General features: G+C 35.5%; 1 protein-coding gene across 5 annotated transcripts in view; it reads left to right on the forward strand.

The window, feature by feature from the left end:
• The window catches only part of LOC149790563 (uncharacterized), a 253,953-nt gene that overhangs the window by 208,041 nt on the left and 23,180 nt on the right, over nt 1-22,732 (forward strand). For 4 of the 5 annotated variants that reach the window (XM_089972628.1, XM_089972629.1, XM_089972630.1 and 1 more), the window contains 6 exons: nt 379-495; nt 2,965-3,149; nt 10,090-10,261; nt 13,345-13,443; nt 15,516-15,639; nt 16,089-16,873. In XM_089972628.1, the coding sequence (XP_089828754.1) occupies nt 379-495; nt 2,965-3,149; nt 10,090-10,261; nt 13,345-13,443; nt 15,516-15,639; nt 16,089-16,873 (1,482 nt within the window). The remainder of the gene's footprint in view (nt 1-378; nt 496-2,964; nt 3,150-10,089; nt 10,262-13,344; nt 13,444-15,515; nt 15,640-16,088; nt 16,874-22,732) is intronic. The other variant, XM_089972631.1, reaches the window with a different exon arrangement.

The following is a 22,732-nucleotide window of genomic DNA, read 5'->3' on the forward strand; positions in this document are numbered from 1 at the left end:
CAGTATGACTTGCATTATTATGTAAACTATTTACTTACCAATAGTGTTGACAGTACATTTTTTTATAGCTAGGCAATGTTTGGTTTTCATTGCTTTATTTCATGTTAGGTACATGTACTTTGTTCTTTGCCTGATAATGGACCCTGCATGCTGGGTTAGCTCCCTTCTCATCTCTCCTGAACATGAACTGTACATACAAGTGATGCTATTATGGAGCGTTATTTTGCTGTATTGAAGTGATCAAGTGATGCTGTATCTTCTCTGATCTAAATCTATCTGTCTTCTTTCTTTTTTTTTTGAATTCATCTCCATTTATTTAGTCATAACCAAAATGTATTCTGTTGTACAGGTCCTTTATAAATCTGTCTTCTCTTACAGATCTGGATATCACATGCATACCAGGTGTTTGTGGACCTGGTGAGTGTGCTCCTGGATTGAATGACTATTGGTGTAACTGTAACATGACTGGTTACATCGGACGTCCATGCAGTGATTGTAAGTATATATATATATATATATATATATATATATATATATATATATATATATATACACACACACACACACACACACACACACACACACACACACTTAGGTAGATGTGCTTCATGTCCTGATGAAACTGCCCAACTCAAGAAATCATTTCCCTGAAATTAATGTACTTAATTCAGTTGTGAAAGTTAAGCAACCTTTGGTCTATGGCTACTTACGTTGAAAGAGTATTTCATACCTAGAGAATCTCAACTGGGTAATGATTTAATATGGAATTTATGAAACTCATTGAATAATGACCAGCTTTTGCAAGCCTTGGCAAGCAAAAGCTGGATATTATTCGATGAGTTTAATAAATGTAATATTAAATCATTACCCAGTTGAGATTCTTTTATACGTAGTTTTTATTTCAATGGAAATTATTTAGATAGAAAAAAGAATAAATAATTTCTTTCATTCCGATAGATGCTTCATGTTTCATTTGTTGTGTGTAAAAAATAGTCCCAAACAAAGTTGAACTAGCATTAATGATTAAAAGTAGATTATACTTTTATTACAAACTATAACTCAAAAAACAAATGTTCTTCTGAGTAAACAGAACATTTTACACCGACAAGATCATTTTTCAGCACAGAATGTCTAATGTGCATGATGTCGCATTGTTTGATGTAGTACCCAGTAGATGATTCATGTATACATTACCTAACATGTCACTTTCACAACTAACCATTACATTGTTGCAATATTCATGACAGGTTTACTGGATGCAGAAATCCCATATTTACTGTAATGTATTTGTGACCAGATATTTGCAGTACTTCACTTAGAACAGTAGACTTCAGAATAGGTAAACAAATTTCATTTCGAGTCGGAATTGCATCAAAATATTTATCGCATAAATATGCAGTGGTTGGATAAACTTCTGTTAGTTTGGAGGCTGATTTATGTCCACATTCTTTTGTGAACAGAGGTGAGTTTATTTTCTTCTGTAAGTTAACATTTAAACCAGGCTTGTATATAGGGTTGGCTCAGTGCTACAAGTTTACTGCCCCTGCCCCCTCCCCCCATCCCACACACCTGATCACAATTGAGCAATACCCTTAGTTTTACATGTTGTTGTTCTTGTCTTGTGGTTTTAGCCGTTTTTCATGTAACGATATGTTATTCGTGACATAACAAGCCCCTGTGGCAGTACATTGGCCATATTCAGGCAGACTAGACCATTATTTTGCCAGTTCCTTTTGTGACTTGAATAGAAAAATGTCCTGCCAAAATGTTCATTGAAAACAAGAAATTCCTGAAGGTGGGGTTAAAAAAGTTTTCCCACAATCGCAGCCAATCAGTAAAGAGAATACTGCACACTAATTTCATGAGCTTATTTTGACCAGTCAGAATCACATAAAGTGATATGTTCACACATCATAATATCAAAAATATTAAACTGTTCACACTATAGGCAAAGTATACCAACTAAGTGGTGATGACTATTATTGTGGCACATGCCCTAAAGTCTCCATTGTGATATAGTGTTATGTATATTTAAATTGCAGTGTTTATTTGTTAGTTTTTTTAAAAGTTGTTTTCTATTTCATTATATGCTGTGGGTAATGAAACATTGTATCTAGTGGTTGTTCTTGTCCAAAATCAGCTGGTCAAAGGGGTTGCAGCAGTTGTACAATTCTATGATCTTCTTAGTTATTTTTTAAATGTATCAAACATTAAAGAGGGCTTATGATTTTGTTCATTTGAGCTGCATGCAGTTATTTTTAGCTCATAACTGTCATCTGATAATTTCAACACTCACATTTTTCAACATAATATTATCAACTTTGATTTAAATAATATTCTAATATTTATTTCTTAAGATCCGATAGTGTACTAACTTGGCAGAAATAGTCTCTTTAAATTTGATAGTGTACTTACTCGGCAGAAATAGTCTCTTTAAATCTGATAGTGTACTAACTCGACAGAAATAGTCTTTAAATCCTGTAGGGTACTGACTCGACAGAAATAGTCTCTTTAAATCCTGTAGGGTACTAACTCGATATAAAAATAAGTCTCTTTAAATCCTGTGGGTACTAACTTGACAGAAATAGTCTCTTTAAATCCTGTAGGGTACTAACCCAACAGAAATAGTCTCTTTAACTCATGTGGGTACTAACTTGACAAAAATAATCTCTTTAAATCCTGTGGGTACTAACTTGACAGAAACATTCTCTTTAAATCCTGTGGGTACTAACTTGACAGAAATAGTCTCTTTAAATCCTGTGGGTACTAACTTGACAGAAATAGTCTCTTTAAATCCTGCGGGTACTAACACAGTAGAAAATATTCATAATAGTCACTTTAGTTGCATATATTTTGCATAATGTGACATTCAATATTATACCAATGCTTTTTGACACTTTTATTAATTGTGTCTGTTGTATTTGTAATAATCAATGGCATTTACAATGTAACTCTCTATTTCAGACCCTGTTGGATACTATTTTGGCAGTATCCTTGGGACTGGTCTCATCAGTTACAAGTTTCCATTTGAATACCAGACAGACTATGACATGGACAATATAGCATTTGGATTCATGACGGAAAAGGAAAACGGCATTCTGATGAGACTTGATAGTAGTTTGGCTGATGAATACATACAGATAGCATTGGTAGGTCTCTGTCACGAAGGTCAATGGCCAATTAATACATACAGATATATTGTTAGGTCTCTGACACCAAGGTCATGGCAGATGAATACATACAGATAGCATTGGTAGGTCTCTGTCACGAAGGTAAATGGCAGATGAATACATACAGATAGCATTGTTAGGTCTCTGTCACCAAGGTAAATGGCAGATGAATACATACAGATAGTATTGGTAGGTCTCTGTCACCAAGGTAAATGGTAGATGAATACATACAGATAGCATTGGTAGGTCTCTGTCACCAAGGTAAATGGTAGATGAATACATACAGATAGCATTGTTAGGTCTCTGACACCAAGGTAAATGGCAGATGAATACATACAGATAGCATTGGTAGGTCTCTGTCACCAAGGTAAATGGCAGATGAATACATACAGATAGTATTGGTAGGTCTCTGTCACGAAGGTATATGGCAGATGAATACATACAGATAGCATTGGTAGGTCTCTGTCACCAAGGTAAATGGTAGATGAATACATACAGATAGCATTGTTAGGTCTCTGACACCAAGGTAAATGGCAGATGAATACATACAGATAGTATTGGTAGGTCTCTGTCACCAAGGTAAATGGTAGATGAATACATACAGATAGCATTGGTAGGTCTCTGTCACCAAGGTAAATGGCAGATGAATACATACAGATAGTATTGGTAGGTCTCTGACACCAAGGTAAATGGCAGATGAATACATACAGATAGTATTGGTAGGTCTCTGTCACCAAGGTAAATGGTAGATGAATACATACAGATAGCATTGGTAGGTCTCTGTCACCAAGGTAAATGGCAGATGAATACATACAGATAGCATTGGTAGGTCTCTGTCACCAAGGTAAATGGCAGATGAATACATACAGATAGCATTGTTAGGTCTCTGACACCAAGGTAAATGGTAGATGAATACATACAGATAGCATTGGTAGGTCTCTGTCACCAAGGTAAATGGCAGATGAATACATACAGATAGCATTGTTAGGTCTCTGACACCAAGGTAAATGGTAGATGAATACATACAGATAGCATTGGTAGGTCTCTGTCACCAAGGTAAATGGTAGATGAATACATACAGATAGCATTGGTAGGTCTCTGTCACCAAGGTAAATGGCAGATGAATACATACAGATAGTATTGGTAGGTCTCTGACACCAAGGTAAATGGCAGATGAATACATACAGATAGTATTGGTAGGTCTCTGTCACCAAGGTAAATGGTAGATGAATACATACAGATAGCATTGGTAGGTCTCTGTCACCAAGGTAAATGGCAGATGAATACATACAGATAGCATTGGTAGGTCTCTGTCACCAAGGTAAATGGCAGATGAATACATACAGATAGCATTGTTAGGTCTCTGACACCAAGGTAAATGGTAGATGAATACATACAGATAGCATTGGTAGGTCTCTGTCACCAAGGTAAATGGCAGATGAATACATACAGATAGCATTGTTAGGTCTCTGACACCAAGGTAAATGGTAGATGAATACATACAGATAGCATTGGTAGGTCTCTGACACCAAGGTAAATGGCAGATGAATACATACAGATAGCATTGTTAGGTCTCTGACACCAAGGTAAATGGTAGATGAATACATACAGATAGCATTGGTAGGTCTCTGTCACCAAGGTAAATGGCAGATGAATACATACAGATAGCATTGTTAGGTCTCTGACACCAAGGTAAATGGCAGATGAATACATACAGATAGCATTGTTAGGTCTCTGACACCAAGGTAAATGGCAGATGAATACATACAGATAGCATTGGTAGGTCTCTGTCACCAAGGTAAATGGCAGATGAATACATACAGATAGCATTGTTAGGTCTCTGACACCAAGGTAAATGGTAGATGAATACATACAGATAGCATTGGTAGGTCTCTGTCACCAAGGTAAATGGCAGATGAATACATACAGATAGCATTGGTAGGTCTCTGTCACCAAGGTAAATGGCAGATGAATACATACAGATAGCATTGGTAGGTCTCTGACACCAAGGTAAATGGCAGATGAATACATACAGATAGCATTGTTAGGTCTCTGACACCAAGGTAAATGGTAGATGAATACATACAGATAGCATTGGTAGGTCTCTGTCACCAAGGTAAATGGCAGATGAATACATACAGATAGCATTGGTAGGTCTCTATCACCAAGGTAAATGGCAGATGAATACATAAAGATAGCATTGGTAGGTCTCTGTCACCAAGGTCAATGGTAGATGAATACATACAGATAGCATTGGTAGGTCTCTGTCACCAAGGTAAATGGCAGATGAATACATACAGATAGCATTGGTAGGTCTCTGTCACCAAGGTCAATGGTAGATGAATACATACAGATAGCATTGGTAGGTCTCTGTCACCAAGGTCAATGGCAGATGAATACATACAGATAGCATTGGTAGGTCTCTGTCACCAAGGTAAATGGCAGATGAATACATACAGATAGCATTGTTAGGTCTCTGACACCAAGGTAAATGGTGGATGAATACATACAGATAGTATTGATAGGTCTCTGTCACCAAGGTAAATGGCAGATGAATACATACAGATAGCATTGTTAGGTCTCTGACACCAAGGTAAATGGCAGATGAATACATACAGATAGCATTGTTAGGTCTCTGTCACCAAGGTAAATGGCAGATGAATACATACAGATAGCATTGGTAGGTCTCTGTCACCAAGGTAAATGGCAGATGAATACATACAGATAACATTGGTAGGTCTCTGTCACCAAGGTAAATGGCAGATGAATACATACAGATAGCATTGGTAGGTCTCTGTCACCAAGGTCAATGGTAGATGAATACATACAGATAGCATTGGTAGGTCTCTGTCACCAAGGTAAATGGCAGATGAATACATACAGATAGCATTGGTAGGTCTCTGTCACCAAGGTCAATGGTAGATGAATACATACAGATAGCATTGGTAGGTCTCTGTCACCAAGGTAAATGGCAGATGAATACATACAGATAGCATTGGTAGGTCTCTGTCACCAAGGTAAATAGCAGATGAATACATACAGATAACATTGGTAGGTCTCTGTCAACAAGGTAAATGGCAGATGAATACATACAGATAGCATTGGTAGGTCTCTGTCACCAAGGTAAATGGCAGATGAATACATACAGATAGCATTGGTAGGTCTCTGTCACCAAGGTAAATGGCAGATGAATACATACAGATAGCATTGGTAGGTCTCTAACACCAAGGTAAATGGCAGATGAATACATACAGATAGCATTGGTAGGTCTCTAACACCAAGGTAAATGGCAGATGAATACATACAGATAGCATTGGTAGGTCTCTGTCACCAAGGTAAATGGCAGATGAATACATACAGATAGCATTGGTAGGTCTCTGTCACCAAGGTAAATGGCAGATGAATACATACAGATAGCATTGGTAGGTCTCTGTCACCAAGGTAAATGGCAGATGAATACATACAGATAGCATTGGTAGGTCTCTAACACCAAGGTCAATGGCAGATGAATACCAACATATAGGATTGGTAGGTCTCTGTCACCAAGATCAATGGCAGATGAATACATACAGACAGCATTGTTTGGTCTCTGTCAACAAGATCAATGGTAGATCTCTGTCACCAATGTCAATGGCAGATGAATACATACTGACAGCATTGTTTGGTCTCTGTCAACAAGATCAATGGTAGATCTCTGTCACCAAGATCAATGGCAGATGAATACATACAGACAGCATAGTTTGGTCTCTGTCAACAAAATCAATGGTAGATCTCTGTCACCAATGTCAATGGCAGATGAATACATACAGACAGCATTGTTTGGTCTCTGTCAACAAGATCAATGGTAGATCTCTGTCACCAAGATCAATGGCAGATGAATACATACAGACAGCATTGTTTGGTCTCTGTCAACAAGATTAATGGTAGATCTCTGTCACCAAGATCAATGGCAGATGAATACATACAGACAGCATAGTTTGGTCTCTGTCAACAAGATCAATGGTAGATCTCTGTCACCAAGATCAATGGCAGATGAATACATACAGACAGCATAGTTTGGTCTCTGTCAACAAGATCAATGGTAGATCTCTGGGACCAATGTCAATGGCAGATGAATACATACAGACAGCATTGTTTGGTCTCTGTCACCAAGATCAATGGCAGATGAATACATACAGGCAGCATTGTTTGGTCTCTGTCAACAAGATCAATGGTAGATCTCTGTCACCAAGATCAGTGGCAGATGAATACATACAGACAGCATTGTTTGGTCTCTGTCACCAAGATCAATGGCAGATGAATACATACAGGCAGCATTGTTTGGTCTCTGTCAACAAGATCAATGGTAGATCTCTGTCACCAAGATCAATGGCAGATGAATACATACAGACAGCATTGTTTGGTCTCTGTCAACAAGATCAATGATAGATCTCTGGGACCAGTGTCAATGGCAGATGAATACAGTCATATCACTGATAGGTCTCATTAAGTTCAGTAATGAGATCCACATAGCAGTAATAGCCCACATTAGTTTTAGAACAATTTCATCACTTCATTCTTGGAGATACGTCATAAACATAATTGAAGCTCTGCTTAATTTTCCCATTTATAGTCATTTGTGTTGATTTTCAGTAATATTTTTTATGTTTGAAATACAGTTCTACCCACATATATCGACATCACTTATGTTGACAAGCCACCTATTTCGACAAAAAAGCAAAGTCCCGGTCCCTTGGTCTATTATTACTACCAAAATTGTCATGCTTATGTTGACGTCGAGATAAAAAATAAATGTACATGTCGACAGACGCCCTTGGTCCCAGCTTGAACAAATCCTTTGTTTTCTACTCATTTATGTCAACAAGCTTCCATATCTGACCCATACTTTGTTCAACAGTTAGTTGATCTTGCCGACAGGCTTCAATTTTCCCACCTAATCATTTATGTCAGCAAGCGGCCATTTCCGACCTGTACTTTATTCAACAACTAGTTGATCTTGCCGCCAGGCTTTAATGTCGCGGTCAGAAGAAAAATAACAGGCTTTTGTTTTGTCCTATAAAGTTGGCCTCTCGCAGCGACTTAAATAAAAGCAATGAAATCTGATTGATTTTTGCATTTTCCAAAGTGATCGGTGATTAAAACAAGTTTATTGTGCTGTGACAGTTTCCTTTTTAACTTTATTTAGCATGTGTCCATGTATACAATATTATGCCTTCATTAATCATATCAGCCGCATATCTCTTGCTCGCTTTTATGTACTTTCACGATGACTTCTGTAACTAAATACATGTATTGTCTAAACCAACTTGTTGACATGTTTTCATTTCCCTGTGAATAGCCCCATCCCCTTGGTAGCCTCAATAAGATGGGAACAGACTTATCAAAATCTAGGCCAATTTTAGTACATGTACTTCAAGAATGTAAATAACAACTATGCAACCATGTGCTAATGCTGACATTGAATATCGTGGTAACCAAAGGTAACCAAAATGTAATTTGTCAACATGCAAGTGTATTTCACACTGGTTTTGTCTTCATGTACTCAAAATTTCCATTGTTTGTTTTCGCAAAGTGTAAATGCTACTCACTAGCAACAGGTCACCCCTTACTGATGAATTTAACTTGTATATTTTTTTCAGACCCCCCCCCACAATACTTATCTCAACATCCGCCTATGTTGACAATATTTCCTCGGGCCCGAGGATGTCGACATAAATGGTTAGGACTGTAACTAGCAGTGTAAAATGGGACTGTTTAAAAATGTGTTGTTTGGCATGCCATACAATTTAGTATGTTTCTGTTTTTGCTAGATATACATTGAGTTGGTGTTATTGCTAGATATACATTGAGTTGGTGTTATTGCTAGATATACGTTGAGTTGGTGTTATTGTTAGAGTAGATATATATAGAGTTGGTGTTATTGTTAGAGTAGATATATATAGAGTTGGTGTTATTGTTAGAGAAGATAGATATAGGGTTGGTGTTATTGCTAGATATACGTTGAGTTGGTGTTATTGTTAGAGTAGATATATATAGAGTTGGTGTTATTGTTAGAGTAGATATATATAGAGTTGGTGTTATTGTTAGAGAAGATAGATATAGGGTTGGTGTTATTGCTAGAGTAGATAAATATAGAGTTGATGTTATTTCTAGAGAAGATATAGAGTTGGTGTTACTGCATGAGAAGATAGATATAGGGTTGTTGTTATTGCTATAGTAGATAGTCCACAAAAGGAAAGATTGTACAATTTTGTATTTTCAAAAGTGTACCATCAGTGTCTGTATATATATCTTGGCTGCTTTATATAAGATATAGGAGTCATTTATGATCTACTTTATTGTACTACCATACTTAGGAGAAAATTGAAATAGATAATATATTTTTTAATGATCTTACTTTCATTAAATAATATTCCAATATTATGTAATTCTCGGTTAACACTATTTCTTTTTAAATCTCTTGTAATTAGATTTTTGTTATATTGAGTGTGAATGTTAGTTGTTGTTGTTGTAGGGTTTAACGCCATTTTTCAGTGCAGGATAGGCTATTCATGGCAGTCATACATGTGAGATGGCAGTGATTCTTAACAGTGAGCGCTTGAGACCTCTCGGCCACTGACGGGGTCCCTTCGGTATGAATGTTAGCATTTAAATTTTTAAATAATATGCTCCACCTGTGTCAGATTTCTTAGTTGAATAAAACAATAACCTGATTACAGTACAACCTGTCATGAATGACCACCCCTTATGCCAACAAATGATGGTTTCTCAAGATTGTTGGTCTCTCTTTACACTTTGTATAACACTATATAATTAATCAGTCAGTGCTTTGAGAACCTGATCTATCAAGACAGATGGTCTCTCATAACAGTGGTATTCAACACAGGTTTTACTATATTGTTCCTTTATGTTTGAACAGAGAAATGGACATGTAGTTGTGGAGTCCAAAACTGGTGAGGGTGTTGTTGTGTTGGAAGAGAGCCGACAGAAATTCAATGATGGGAAGTACCATACCGTGCGTTATATCCGAACAGGAACTGGAAGCTCTCTTATGGTAGACAGTCTGTCAGCCCAGACTGCAGCACACTCAGGTATTATTCTTGTTTTCTCTCATTGCTGACATCTTTCTCTTAACAGCTGGGTGTTGAATGCTTGATGTTGGAATACATTTTAATCATCTAGCCATTTAATTTAACAGTCAAGATATTGTAGTTATTGTGACATGTTTTGACACATGATGACTAACTGTTATCTTTGTCGTATGTTGCTGATACCTGAAAAGAAGTCAGTGTGTTGCTGATACATGAAAAGAAATCATTGTGTTGCTGATACATGAAAAGAAGTCAGTGTGTTGCTAATACATGAAAAGAAGTCAGTGTGTTGCTAATACATGAAAAGAAGTGTGTTGCTGATACATGAAAAGAAGTCAGTGTGTTGCTAATACATTAAAAGAAGTCAGTGTGTTGCTGATACATGAAAAGAAGTCATTGTGTTGCTGATACATGAAAAGAAGTCAGTGTGTTGCTAATACATGAAAAGAAGTCATTGTGTTGCTAATACATTAAAAGAAGTCATTGTGTTGCTGATAGATGAAAAGAAGTCAGTGTGTTGCTAATACATTAAAAGAAGTCAGTGTGTTGCTGATACATGAAAAGAAGTCATTGTGTTGCTGATACATGAAAAGAAGTCATTGTGTTGCTAATGCATGAAAAGAAGTCAGTGTGTTGCTAATACATGAAAAGAAGTCAGTGTGTTGCTGATACATGAAAAGAAGTCAGTGTGTTGCTAATACATGAAAAGAAGTCAGTGTGTTGCTGATACATGAAAAGCAGTCAGTGTTGCTGATACATGAAAAGAAGTCAGTGTGTTGCTAATACATGAAAAGAAGTCAGTGTGTTGCTGATATTGTACATGAAAATAAGTAAGTGTGTTGCTAATACATTAAAAGAAGTCATTGTGTTGCTGATACATGAAAAGAAGTCAGTGTTGCTGATACATGAAAAGAAGTCAGTGTGTTGCTGATACATGAAAAGAAGTCAGTGTTGCTGATACATGAAAAGAAGTCAGTGTGTTGCTGATACATGAAAAGAAGTCAGTGTGTTGCTGATACTGTACATGAAAAGAAGTCAGTGTGTTGCTAATACATTAAAAGAAGTCTGTGTGTTGCTGATATATGAAAAGAAGTCCGTGTGTTGCTAATACATTAAAAGAAGTCAGTGTGTTGCTAATACATTAAAAGAAGTCAGCAAAAAGAGAAATTAAGATATTAAATCAAATTTTCATGATATTAAGTCAAAATAAGAATTTTTACTTATTTGAAATTTCCAGATATTAGGTTGCAGGTTTGAGTGAAAATATTGAAATTGTGAGATTGCATTGCATCCATTGGAAATAAACTTTTATTTAAATTCATCTAAGATTGTATTGAAAATGTTGTGTCCATAAAACGATCACTACTGACAGCATATCCAGTGGGCAAAACGATAATATATGCAAAGGATACTTCATCATCATTTCCTGTTGATGAAGATGAGGAAACAAAAATGCCAGACATGCTGATCCAACGATGGAAATTGTGAGATCGTTTGTACTGCATCTATTAGGAATAAACTTTCAGTTAAATTTATATAAGATTGTATTGAAAATGTCATGTAAGAGAAACAAAACACACAAGAAAGGAAATTATACATACTGGGCTCATACAGCATAGCAGTTATATATATTTGATGAGTACAGCATAGTTATTCCACAGATGGTCAAATATAACAGTTGTTACACATTGGGAAGTACAGCACAGTTATTACACATATTGAAGTACAGCACAGTTGTTACACATATTGGGAAGTACAGCACAGTTATTATACAGATGGGTAAAATATAACCGTTATTACACATATTGGGAAATACAGCACAGTTATTACACATATTGGCATGTACAGCACAGTTATTACACATATTGGGCAGTGCAGCATAGTTATTACACATAATCAGCAAGTACAACACAGCGATAATACTTTCGATTTTGCAGTACTTAAGTAATGTACAGTGCAAAGTGCAAATAAGAAATAAGATTGAATGAAAAACAGGGCAGAAATATGAAATATTACTGGTGTTAACAATTAAGATTTTAAACAATAACACAAAAATTATAAAATAGTTTTGTCATGCTAACCAAGATGCTATGCTTTTTATCAAGGAGGGATACATGCCTCATTCCCATTGCTGAGCAAGGCAGTAGAATCTTTATCAGTAGAGATACATGCCTCATTCCCGGTGACTTGGGATCATTTAGATACATGCCTCATTTTCAGCGACTCTTGATAATGCATTATTCCGCCTGACTCATAAAATAAATTTAGATACATAGCTTATTCACTGTGACTCAAAATAATTAGATACATGTCTCATTTGCAGTGACTCAGGATAATTTAGATTGATGCTTTTTTCTAGTGACTCAAGATAATTTAGATTCATGCCTTATTCTAGTGACTCAGGATAATTTACATTGATTCCTTATTCTAGTGACTCAAGATAATTTAGATTCATGCCTTATTCTAGTGACTCAGGATAATTTAGATTGATGCCTTATTCTAGTGACTCAGGATAATTTAGATTCATGCCTTATTCTAGTGACTCGGGATAATTTAGATTCATGCCCAGTCACTCAGATGATATAGATTCATCCATCATTCTCAGTGACTTGTTAATTTGCTGAGAACTATACCTGTATTTAGCAGTGTACTTACAGGCAGTGTTTTTATTTCTGATCTTTTGACCAAAAATAGGAAATAAAGGAATTTCTGCTTTGCTGTTTACCTGATTAAATACATTATCTTAAAGAGAGTTAAGATTTATAATGCATGTCAAAAATACATCATGCCACAGTATTCGGACAGATGTAAAGTCTGACAATTATAGAGACAGAGCACCATGCTAAAAATACATCTAATGTGTAATACCAGTCTACAGCATTTGAATAGAAATCAGATAATTTTATTTGCATTAGTGATATCATTAAATTAATTTACCATTTACTGGAAAACCCAATTCGTTAATTATATCTGTACTAATCTTATTTCTGTGTTGTGAGTTACATATCCTAAAATTGAGTCATATGGTCATGAGATGTGAAACTGGATTAGCCAAATAATAAAAAGGATTTATTTTCCACTAGGATCAGCATCAGTGTTTGATAAAGTGTACCATGTGATGATTGGTGGGAGGGAGGACTCCAAAGGTGCAATGATGGATAGTTTTATAGGAATCATAGGAGGTAAGTTCATTATATTATCAGACATGGACCTGATCAAATATTACTCGTACTTCATTTTTCATTGGATTACCAAATTTTAATGGATTTAGTTGTTACTGCAAACCAAGAATTCAAAGACCTAAAGGGCAAACAATCTATTGTGAAAGGACTGAAAGTACTGTACCCTTCCCCAGTCCAGGGCAATCATCCTCAAGACCTGCCAACTCTTACAATTTTGCTGTAAGTCTTAAGAAAATTACCCTTAAAATACGAACTTACAGCATACTAGCAAAAACTATGGAGAAATGATTGTTGCTGAAAAATCCGAATAATTGGTTCATCCATGTTTTATTTGGATCCGGGTTTCATCTTATAATTAGTGAAACTAGTTAGGAAACCAGACTAACTTTACAGCAGTGCTCCAGATGCCTTAAACTGCACCTGTTTGTTCATGCTAAGTGTCTGCATGATCAAACTGTTGATTATAGAATTTTTTTAAATGGCATCCAGAAAGTGATGTTATGTTGAAGACTAAAGGGAAAATAAGCTTCTTGAAAAGTGTTAATAATCAACACAGAAGAATAAAAAGGAATATTCAGATTCTTATGAATAAAAGCTAGAAGGGACACAATTATGTTTATTGGACTTCACATGCTAATTTGAGTATGACTCCTGGAGATATGATTGCCATCGTCATGTGAAATAAAAAAAGAATTTCCAAGAATTATGTCAAGTTGAGAGATAGCAACAAGCCATTGAGCTGCATAGGGTTTGGAACTAGAGTTTGTGCAATTGTACTAGTGATAAATAAAGTCTGTGTGTACTTTACAAACTTTTCAGTTGAACATATTGTTTATCATCGATGCATCAGAATTTTAATTACGTTTTCCAGCTTTACAAGAGCAGGTAATGATATTTTGTTACACCTTACTGAAAACTTGTTAATTTTACAGAAAAAAATCAACTGCTTAACTGAGACGGACTCATCAGGGTTTTCAGGTCTGATCATGTTGAGAAAGAATATAAATAATAGTACCCTTTCCCAGTCCAGGGCAGTCATCCACTTGTGAAAGGATATAATTATAGTACCCTTCCCCCAATCCAGGACAACTATCCTCTTGAGAAAGGATAGAAAGTTCAGTACCCTTCCCTAACCCAGAGCAATCATCCTCCTGTGAAAGGACAGAAATTATAGTACCATTCCCCAATTTAGGGCAATCAATCATCTGGTGAAAGGATATAAATAATTTTATCCTTCCCAGTCCAGGGCAATCATTCTCTTGTGAAAGGATATAAATAATAGTACCTTTCCCCAGTTTAGGGCAATCAATCATCTGGTGAAAGGATATAAATAATTTTATCCTTCCCAGTCCAGGGCAATCATTCTCTTGTGAAAGGATAGAAAGAATAGTACCTTTCCTCAATCCAGGACAACGATTCTCTTGTGAATGAATAGAATAGTACAAATTTCCCTATTCCAGGGATTTAAGTACCTACAAATACATTAAAATTTCAATGTATTGTTTTCAGATGTAAACTTCTCTAGCAGTTTTATTGCATGCATTGTTGACGAGTCATGAACTGTCTTCGTGCAGCATGAATAGATCCAATTTCTAAATCAATCCTCATTGCCATCTCTGTATCTTTTTACATATCTCTGTCAGGAAAGCTATTACCCAGGACCAGGTGAGGGAAAATGCATTGTGTCATATTAAACTGGTCTTAAATGAAATGGAGATTACAACTTTGAACTTAAATATTAAGAAAATATTACTTTGTTTAAATTTTGAAACTTTCTTTCCTCAATAAAAGCAATGTTTATTAAATATGATATTTGAAACATTAGAAAATAATATCTATATACATGAATCAAGGCAGGAATTTAGCTGATTTTATTAGAAATATTAACGTATATAAATTAGTAAGGGCCTGAAGTCAAGCAACATATGGGCAAGCAATCAAACAGCAAGCAAAAGCACAATATAAAACCCAAATTCTTTTTTTAAAAATGTATACTAAATGATCATTAACGATGATAAACAAGTATTTTATGGAGAAAAGAGATATAAATGATACTCTTTTTATCCTGTCAGGAGCTTACTGGAATGGATACAGATGGCTTGACCTTTTGAAAGAAGGCAAAGCTGTGTATGGAAACCTTGTCAAAATGAGGGGAGATGTTGTCCTTACAAATGCCTATATACTGGTCAAACCAACGTAAGCAATTTCGTGAATAATTTGTTTTGAATAAATTACCAGCAGAAGTGTTTTATAATCAAAGCAGCTGATGAAAATGACTGAAAGATAAAAGGAACTACCAAACAATATGTACTTCTGCATGAATCATTATTCAGTATCTGAAACGGAATTGTATTACTTTTCACTTCATGTTATTGCAATATATTTTGTTTTGAAATGGTTAATTCAATAACAGGAGCTAAAGTGCTACTAAATTATTAAAGTCATCTGATCATCTTGTACATTTGCGTCTCTGAAAAGTATTAAGATGCAAAGAATGTTTTCTGTTCAAAACATGAAGGTCATGTTAGCTGAATTCTTTTAGTAAACAAGTGTTGTGTTGGATTTCAAAAAAGTTAAAAAGAAGTTGATTTTAAAGATACTAAACAATCTGATACTTATTGATGAAAAAATTAAACTTCTTTCAGGCCATCACAACCACCACCAATTTTCATTCCTCCCAATGGTGAAGTGCCACCTAACATTGGCGGTGGAGGTATTATCAGTGGACCAGGCATTGGTGGCTCTGGCAGCGGTGGGGGTCCAGACATCTTTGGGTTAATTGGTCCACCTGGGTCTGGTGGAATAGTTGGTGGTGCGACAGGGGTAGCTGGAGCAGGTGGTCCTGCTGCTCTCGCTTCAGTAGCGCTGGCTGGACCATCTTTACCTCCTCTTGCCATGGGATCCAGAGCCGGTGCTGTTGTTGGAACAGTAATTGGAACATTAGCTTTCCTTACTAGCCTAATGTGGGCACTGTATGGATTGAAGCCTGGCATTCCAAATATTTTCAGTCCTGGTGCAGGAAGTGCAGCAGGTGGAGTGACCTCAATCTCACCACCAAGAGCCACTAGCAACATTGCTGCAGTTCAGGCAGCAAGTGCTGGAGCTGGCGCAGGAGGTGTGGGTGGTGGAGCAGCTTCCAAGGTGACTGTGGTTAATGGATCTGCCACAGCTGGAAGTGGCGCAGGTGTTGGTGCAGGTGGTGGAAGTTCAACATATACATCCTACTTCCAGTCAACATCTACCGCAATCACAGCTGGAGGTGGTGGAGCAGGTGGATCAAGCTCAGCGACAGCTGGTGGAGCAGGTTATGACACAGCCACTCTAAGGGCGACAGGTACGTTTTCGAACAAAGGGACAGCAATTGGGACCCCCAAAGCGAATCGAGCTCATCTGGGATCAACATCCTCGGCAGTATCAGGGTATTCAGCAGGTTTGTTCCACGCACAGGTCCATGTCACCCCACCTTCCTTTCCTTGTTTGTTTCAAGCTTTGGGATTTGTTTTCTTTATATCTTTTGTCTTAACTAAAAACGTAATCTTGTTCTTTCAATTTCTCAAGAAAAAACAACAAACTATGGTTTCAGAGGTTCATTTTCTTCCATTTGTTTTTGCTGACCTGGCTGTAAGCTAAGTGAGCTTATGGTATGACCTTACACCCATAATGCATCAATTTTTCCTCGATTAACAGTTGTTCGTTGCCATTCTGGAATAAATATTCATGACTCAGTTTCATTGAAACTTAGAAAGTGGGTTTATATGACGAAAATCATGGAGGAGATAAGTAATGAGTGAGATCCATGCAGAGTAATGAGATGACCTTTCATCTGATCGCTTAACCTTGTCACAATCTGAAGGCCTTATTTTTGGTCAAGGTTTGATCAAGCTTAAAAAATATGTTGGTATAATTAAGGTCCTGAACACATTCAGTGATGAGAAAGCTCCATACATACAAATTAAATGATCATGCATCTGATTGACTATGATTGCTACCATGCTGCAGGTCGCATTTCTAATCTAATTTTGATCTAACAGGCAAAATACATTTATGCCATTAAGATCATAGTTGAATTTGACAATGAGCAATGCAAACTAATTAGGTGATCTTGGATCTAATTGGCCTGAAATTGTAAACCATCTGGAAGCCATGACAACCAATCTGATTTTGATCAAACTTTAAATGTGAGGTTTTATAATTGTGACCTTGGAAGGTTCAGTGACGAGCATGTTCCAAGCATATGAATGAAGTAATCTTGCATTAGATGGCTGACCTTGCTACCACAGTGGAGGCTGAAAAGTTGTTTGTGGTCATATGTCATTGAAAGCAATTTATCATCAGGTCTATTATGGATCAGAAGGTTGGTGCTGAGAAGAGCAATTTCCCTCATGGGAGAAAATTTAAACTGGAAAATGGAGTATAATACAGGATAGAGAAATGTCAGTGCAAGTTATATGAATCAGCAATGGACTACACCTTAGGAATTAAATTGAATATCCAGTAAGAAGGCTGAAGAATAAGAATATATATATATATATATATATATATATATATATATATATATATATATATATATATATATATATATATATATATATTTATATTTATATATATATATATAACAAAGATAAAATAGAAGCATACTTGAACAACCTAACTTTTTATTTATTACATTAGGAATGAATGTGTTTCATGTTTTAAAATGGTAATGCTAGAATAATACGTCAAACATTAATTGATTCATTATTTTATGGCTATTCATGTAATCATTGTTATTAGCCCTACATTAATTTAGATTTATATTTGGTAAATTTTGCAGTTAATCAAATAAAAAGGCTCGTACTCCAGTATGCTTGTCTCCTGAACCACTTTAAATTTAATTACTATCATTAGCCAAACTATACCAATCCCCCAGTTTTGCAAAGGCTGATCTGAGAATTTATCTGACTTAAAACATAATTAAAAACCAACAACTATCAAACAAATTCCAGATTTTCTTAATGTTGTGACCAGACTGCATTTCATTTTATTGAAAGGTATATTAGTGATAATGCCGAATTTTTTTCCCTAAATTTTCTTTGAAACCAACAAGATATAGACTAAAGAACATGATTCAATAGTAACCATCTTTTTGTGCTGTTTGGTAAACATAGTCAAGTCACATATACAGCGTGATTCAACAGTGGATGTTTTTTCTTGTTTAATAATCATGATCAGATCACATTTACAGCAAGTTATCAGAGCCACATGATGCTGAAGAAATTATATAGAGAGTGTATATCTAATTTTTTGTGTTGTGTAATATTGACTAGATTGTTTCTTAAAATAATATAATGGAGGCAAGCAACCTACTGTTAATGGTTGGTAAATGGATTGGCGCAAATGAATTTTAAAATATCTCCAGTGAACCAGTCCAATTTTATTGTAGCATGAAACTAGAAACATCCATATTTGTTTTAGGCTTAATTGGTAATATGACAACTAAGTGTATTGAACATTAGTTTCCACTGCACAGCATCATGTCATGTATGAGTTTGCTTTCACAGGCTTACATTTGTCAATCATTGAGGTCAGTACTATCAGTCCAACTTAGGTCTCTTGTTGTTTGTCTATTCTTTTTTCTCTTTAAGTTGGAAACAATCTTTAGCAGCATATTCACTCTTGCTTTAAGCTTTGATTTTTATTTTCTGTTTAATTGGATTAAAGTCAAGTTCTACTTTAAATAGGTAGTTGAGACAGCCAATGATAAATGTTCATGTTCTGCTGACCTTTGGAATCCCAGTCGACTTTTAGAAACCTTTGCATTTGCATTTCATGTTCTGCTGACCTTTGGAATCCCAGTCGACTTTAATTTTAGAAACCTATGCATTTGCATTTCATGTTAGGGAAAGTGATCATTGGAATCAGTACTTCCTAAATATAGCTTTTCACTTCTCATAAATGTGAAACCTTTAATTTGATTGATGAAATCAAAGGTATAGAGAAACATGGCCTTATATTATTGACCTAGAGAACATGGCCTTATATTATTGACCTAGAGAACATGGCCTTATATTAATGTCCATAAGGTTGGCCTTATATTATTGACCTAGAGAACATGGCCTTTTATTATTGACCTAGAGAACATGGCCTTATATTATTGACCTAGAAAACATGGCCTTATATTATTGACCTAGAGAACATGGCCTTATATTATTGACCTAGAGAACATGGCCTTATATTATTGACCTAGAGAACATGGCCTTATATTATTGACCTAGAGAACATGGCCTTATATTATTGACCTAGAGAACATGGCCTTATATTATTGACCTGGAGAACATGGCCTTATATTATTGACCTAGAGAACATGGCCTTATATTAATGTCCATAAGGTTGGCCTTATATTATTGACCTAGAGAACATGGCCTTATATTATTGACCTAGAGAACATGGCCTTATATTATTGACCTAGAGAACATGGCCTTATATTATTGACCTGGAGAACATGTCCTTATATTATTGACATAGAGAACATGGCCTTATATTATTGACCTAGAGAACATGGCCTTTTATTATTGACCTAGAGAACATGGCCTTATATTATTGACCTAGAGAACATGGCCTTATATTAATGTCCATAAGGTTGGCCTTATATTATTGACCTAGAGAACATGGCCTTATATTATTGACCTAGAGAACATGGCCTTATATTATTGACCTAGAGAACATGGCCTTATATTATTGACCTGGAGAACATGGCCTTATATTATTGACATAGAGAACATGGCCTTATATTATTGACCTAGAGAACATGGCCTTTTATTATTGACCTAGAGAACATGGCCTTATATTATTGACCTAGAGAACATGGCCTTATATTATTGACCTGGAGAACATGGCCTTATATTAATGACATAGAGAACATGGCCTTATATTAATGACATAGAGAACATGGCCTTATATTATTGACCTAGAGAACATGGCCTTATATTATTGACCTGGAGAACATGGCCTTATATTAATGACATAGAGAACATGGCCTTATATTAATGACATAGAGAACATGGCCTTATATTATTGACCTAGAGAACATGGCCTTATATTATTGACCTGGAGAACATGGCCTTATATTATTGACATAGAGAACATGGCCTTATATTATTGACATAGAGAACATGGCCTTATATTAATGACATAGAGAACATGGCCTTATATTATTGACCTAGAGAACATGGCCTTATATTATTGACCTGGAGAACATGGCCTTATATTAATGACATAGAGAACATGGCCTTATATTAATGACATAGAGAACATGGCCTTATATTAATGACATAGAGAACATGGCCTTATATTAATGACCATATGATTGGCCTTATATTATTGACCTAGAGAACATGGCCTTATATTATTGACCTAGAGAACATGGCCTTATATTATTGACCTAGAGAACATGGCCTTATATTATTGACCTGGAGAACATGGCCTTATATTAATGACATAGAGAACATGGCCTTATATTAATGACATAGAGAACATGGCCTTATATTAATGACATAGAGAACATGGCCTTATATTAATGACATAGAGAACATGGCCTTATATTAATGACCATATGATTGGCCTTATATTATTGACCTAGAGAACATGGCCTTATATTATTGACCTAGAGAACATGGCCTTATATTATTGACCTGGAGAACATGGCCTTATATTATTGACCTAGAGAACATGGCCTTATATTAATGTCCATAAGATCTTTGTTATGTCAGAGATCTTGACTTTAATCCAGTTGGTTTTTCTTCTAACTCATTTTTTAATATAATATAAAACTCACCGTTTACACTATGATAGAGACTGAGAACTAGATGTTGGCGTTACTGTATTTTTTTATCAGAAGAACATTGAGCTTTTAGTCACATTAACGTTAAAAGAAGTTGGACTTGACCAAATTTTAGTGAGTACCAGATGTTTTTATGTAGTCGACTAGTTTTTATAACTGAAGTCACTCGTGTACAATTTTTAATTTAATGAGTTAGATTGTAACATTTATATATCTGTCTTGAGGATAAATATTAGAAAATTCTGAAACCTCATTTTCTTTCCACAGTATTTTAACTTTTCTTTTTCCTCTGATTTTATGCAATTCAATTACTCTGAGTGCATGCTGCAAACTAACAATCACTGTCCATTAATTCACTTCCTGTCTAATACATGGACACGAGACCTGCGTGAACATCCTTCAGTATTTATTATTTAGATTTAGCAAGGTTTTGCTTAAAAATGGAAAGGTATGTCTTGGATTCCCAGACTGAGTCTTTCGGCCACAGTTGAGGTTGATGTTGATTGTCAGTTTTAATATGCATTATGACACATGAGGAATGATTCTTGTGTGCACAATACTCATGAAATATTGAAATGATTCTAGTTTGATACAGGTTATGAAAGCCTTATTTCCTCATATGGGCATGAAACATCCTGAAATTCACATTACAATCCAAAATTTTGGACCATAACTATATTCTCCATTTAAGTTTGAATAAATCTTTGCCTACCAAAACAATATCGCTTTTGAGCGTGATTTAGCTTCCAGGCATAAAATGTGTACTTGAGTAGTAACACATATACATAACCTAAGAAAACATGTACAAGAGCTCATAACACACTGTACTTAATCTTAAACATGTACATGAGTAGTAACACATATACATAACCTAAGAAAACATGTACATTAGCAGTAACAGACCTGTACTTAATCTAAAACATGTACATGAGTAGTAACACACATATACACAATCTAAGAAACTGTGTACATGACTTCATAACACCTATACATAATCTAAAATGTGTGCAAGAGTTAATAATACATGTATATATAATCTAAAACAGTGTGTACATGAGTAATAACACACCTATACATATTCTAAGAAAACATGTACAAGAGTTCATAACTCACCTTTACATAATCTAAAGGAATGTGTACAGGAGTAAATAACACATCTATACATAATTTAAGAAAACAGGTACACGAGTTCATGACATTTGGAACAATATCAAATTTTTTAAATTTTACTCTTCTTTATACTTGGAAAAAATGTACTATACAATATTAAAGCAAGTCATGTTCAGAAGATGGGGTTGATATCATCTGATGAAGTTATCCTAGATGTATGATGGATGTAGCTTGAATAAGGTAGAATAAAGAACAGCTACATGTGTTGTTTGCTTTACTGCTTACATAGAATCAGAAGCATGGATTAAAATGGCAAAATTATGATTCATGTGTACTTCAAAGCATAGCCAGCTGCACTGA

This window comes from Sinohyriopsis cumingii, chromosome 10 (assembly GCF_028554795.1).
Source record: "Sinohyriopsis cumingii isolate HCF-2022 chromosome 10, ASM2855479v2, whole genome shotgun sequence".
Classification (NCBI taxonomy): Eukaryota; Metazoa; Mollusca; class Bivalvia; order Unionida; family Unionidae; genus Sinohyriopsis; species Sinohyriopsis cumingii.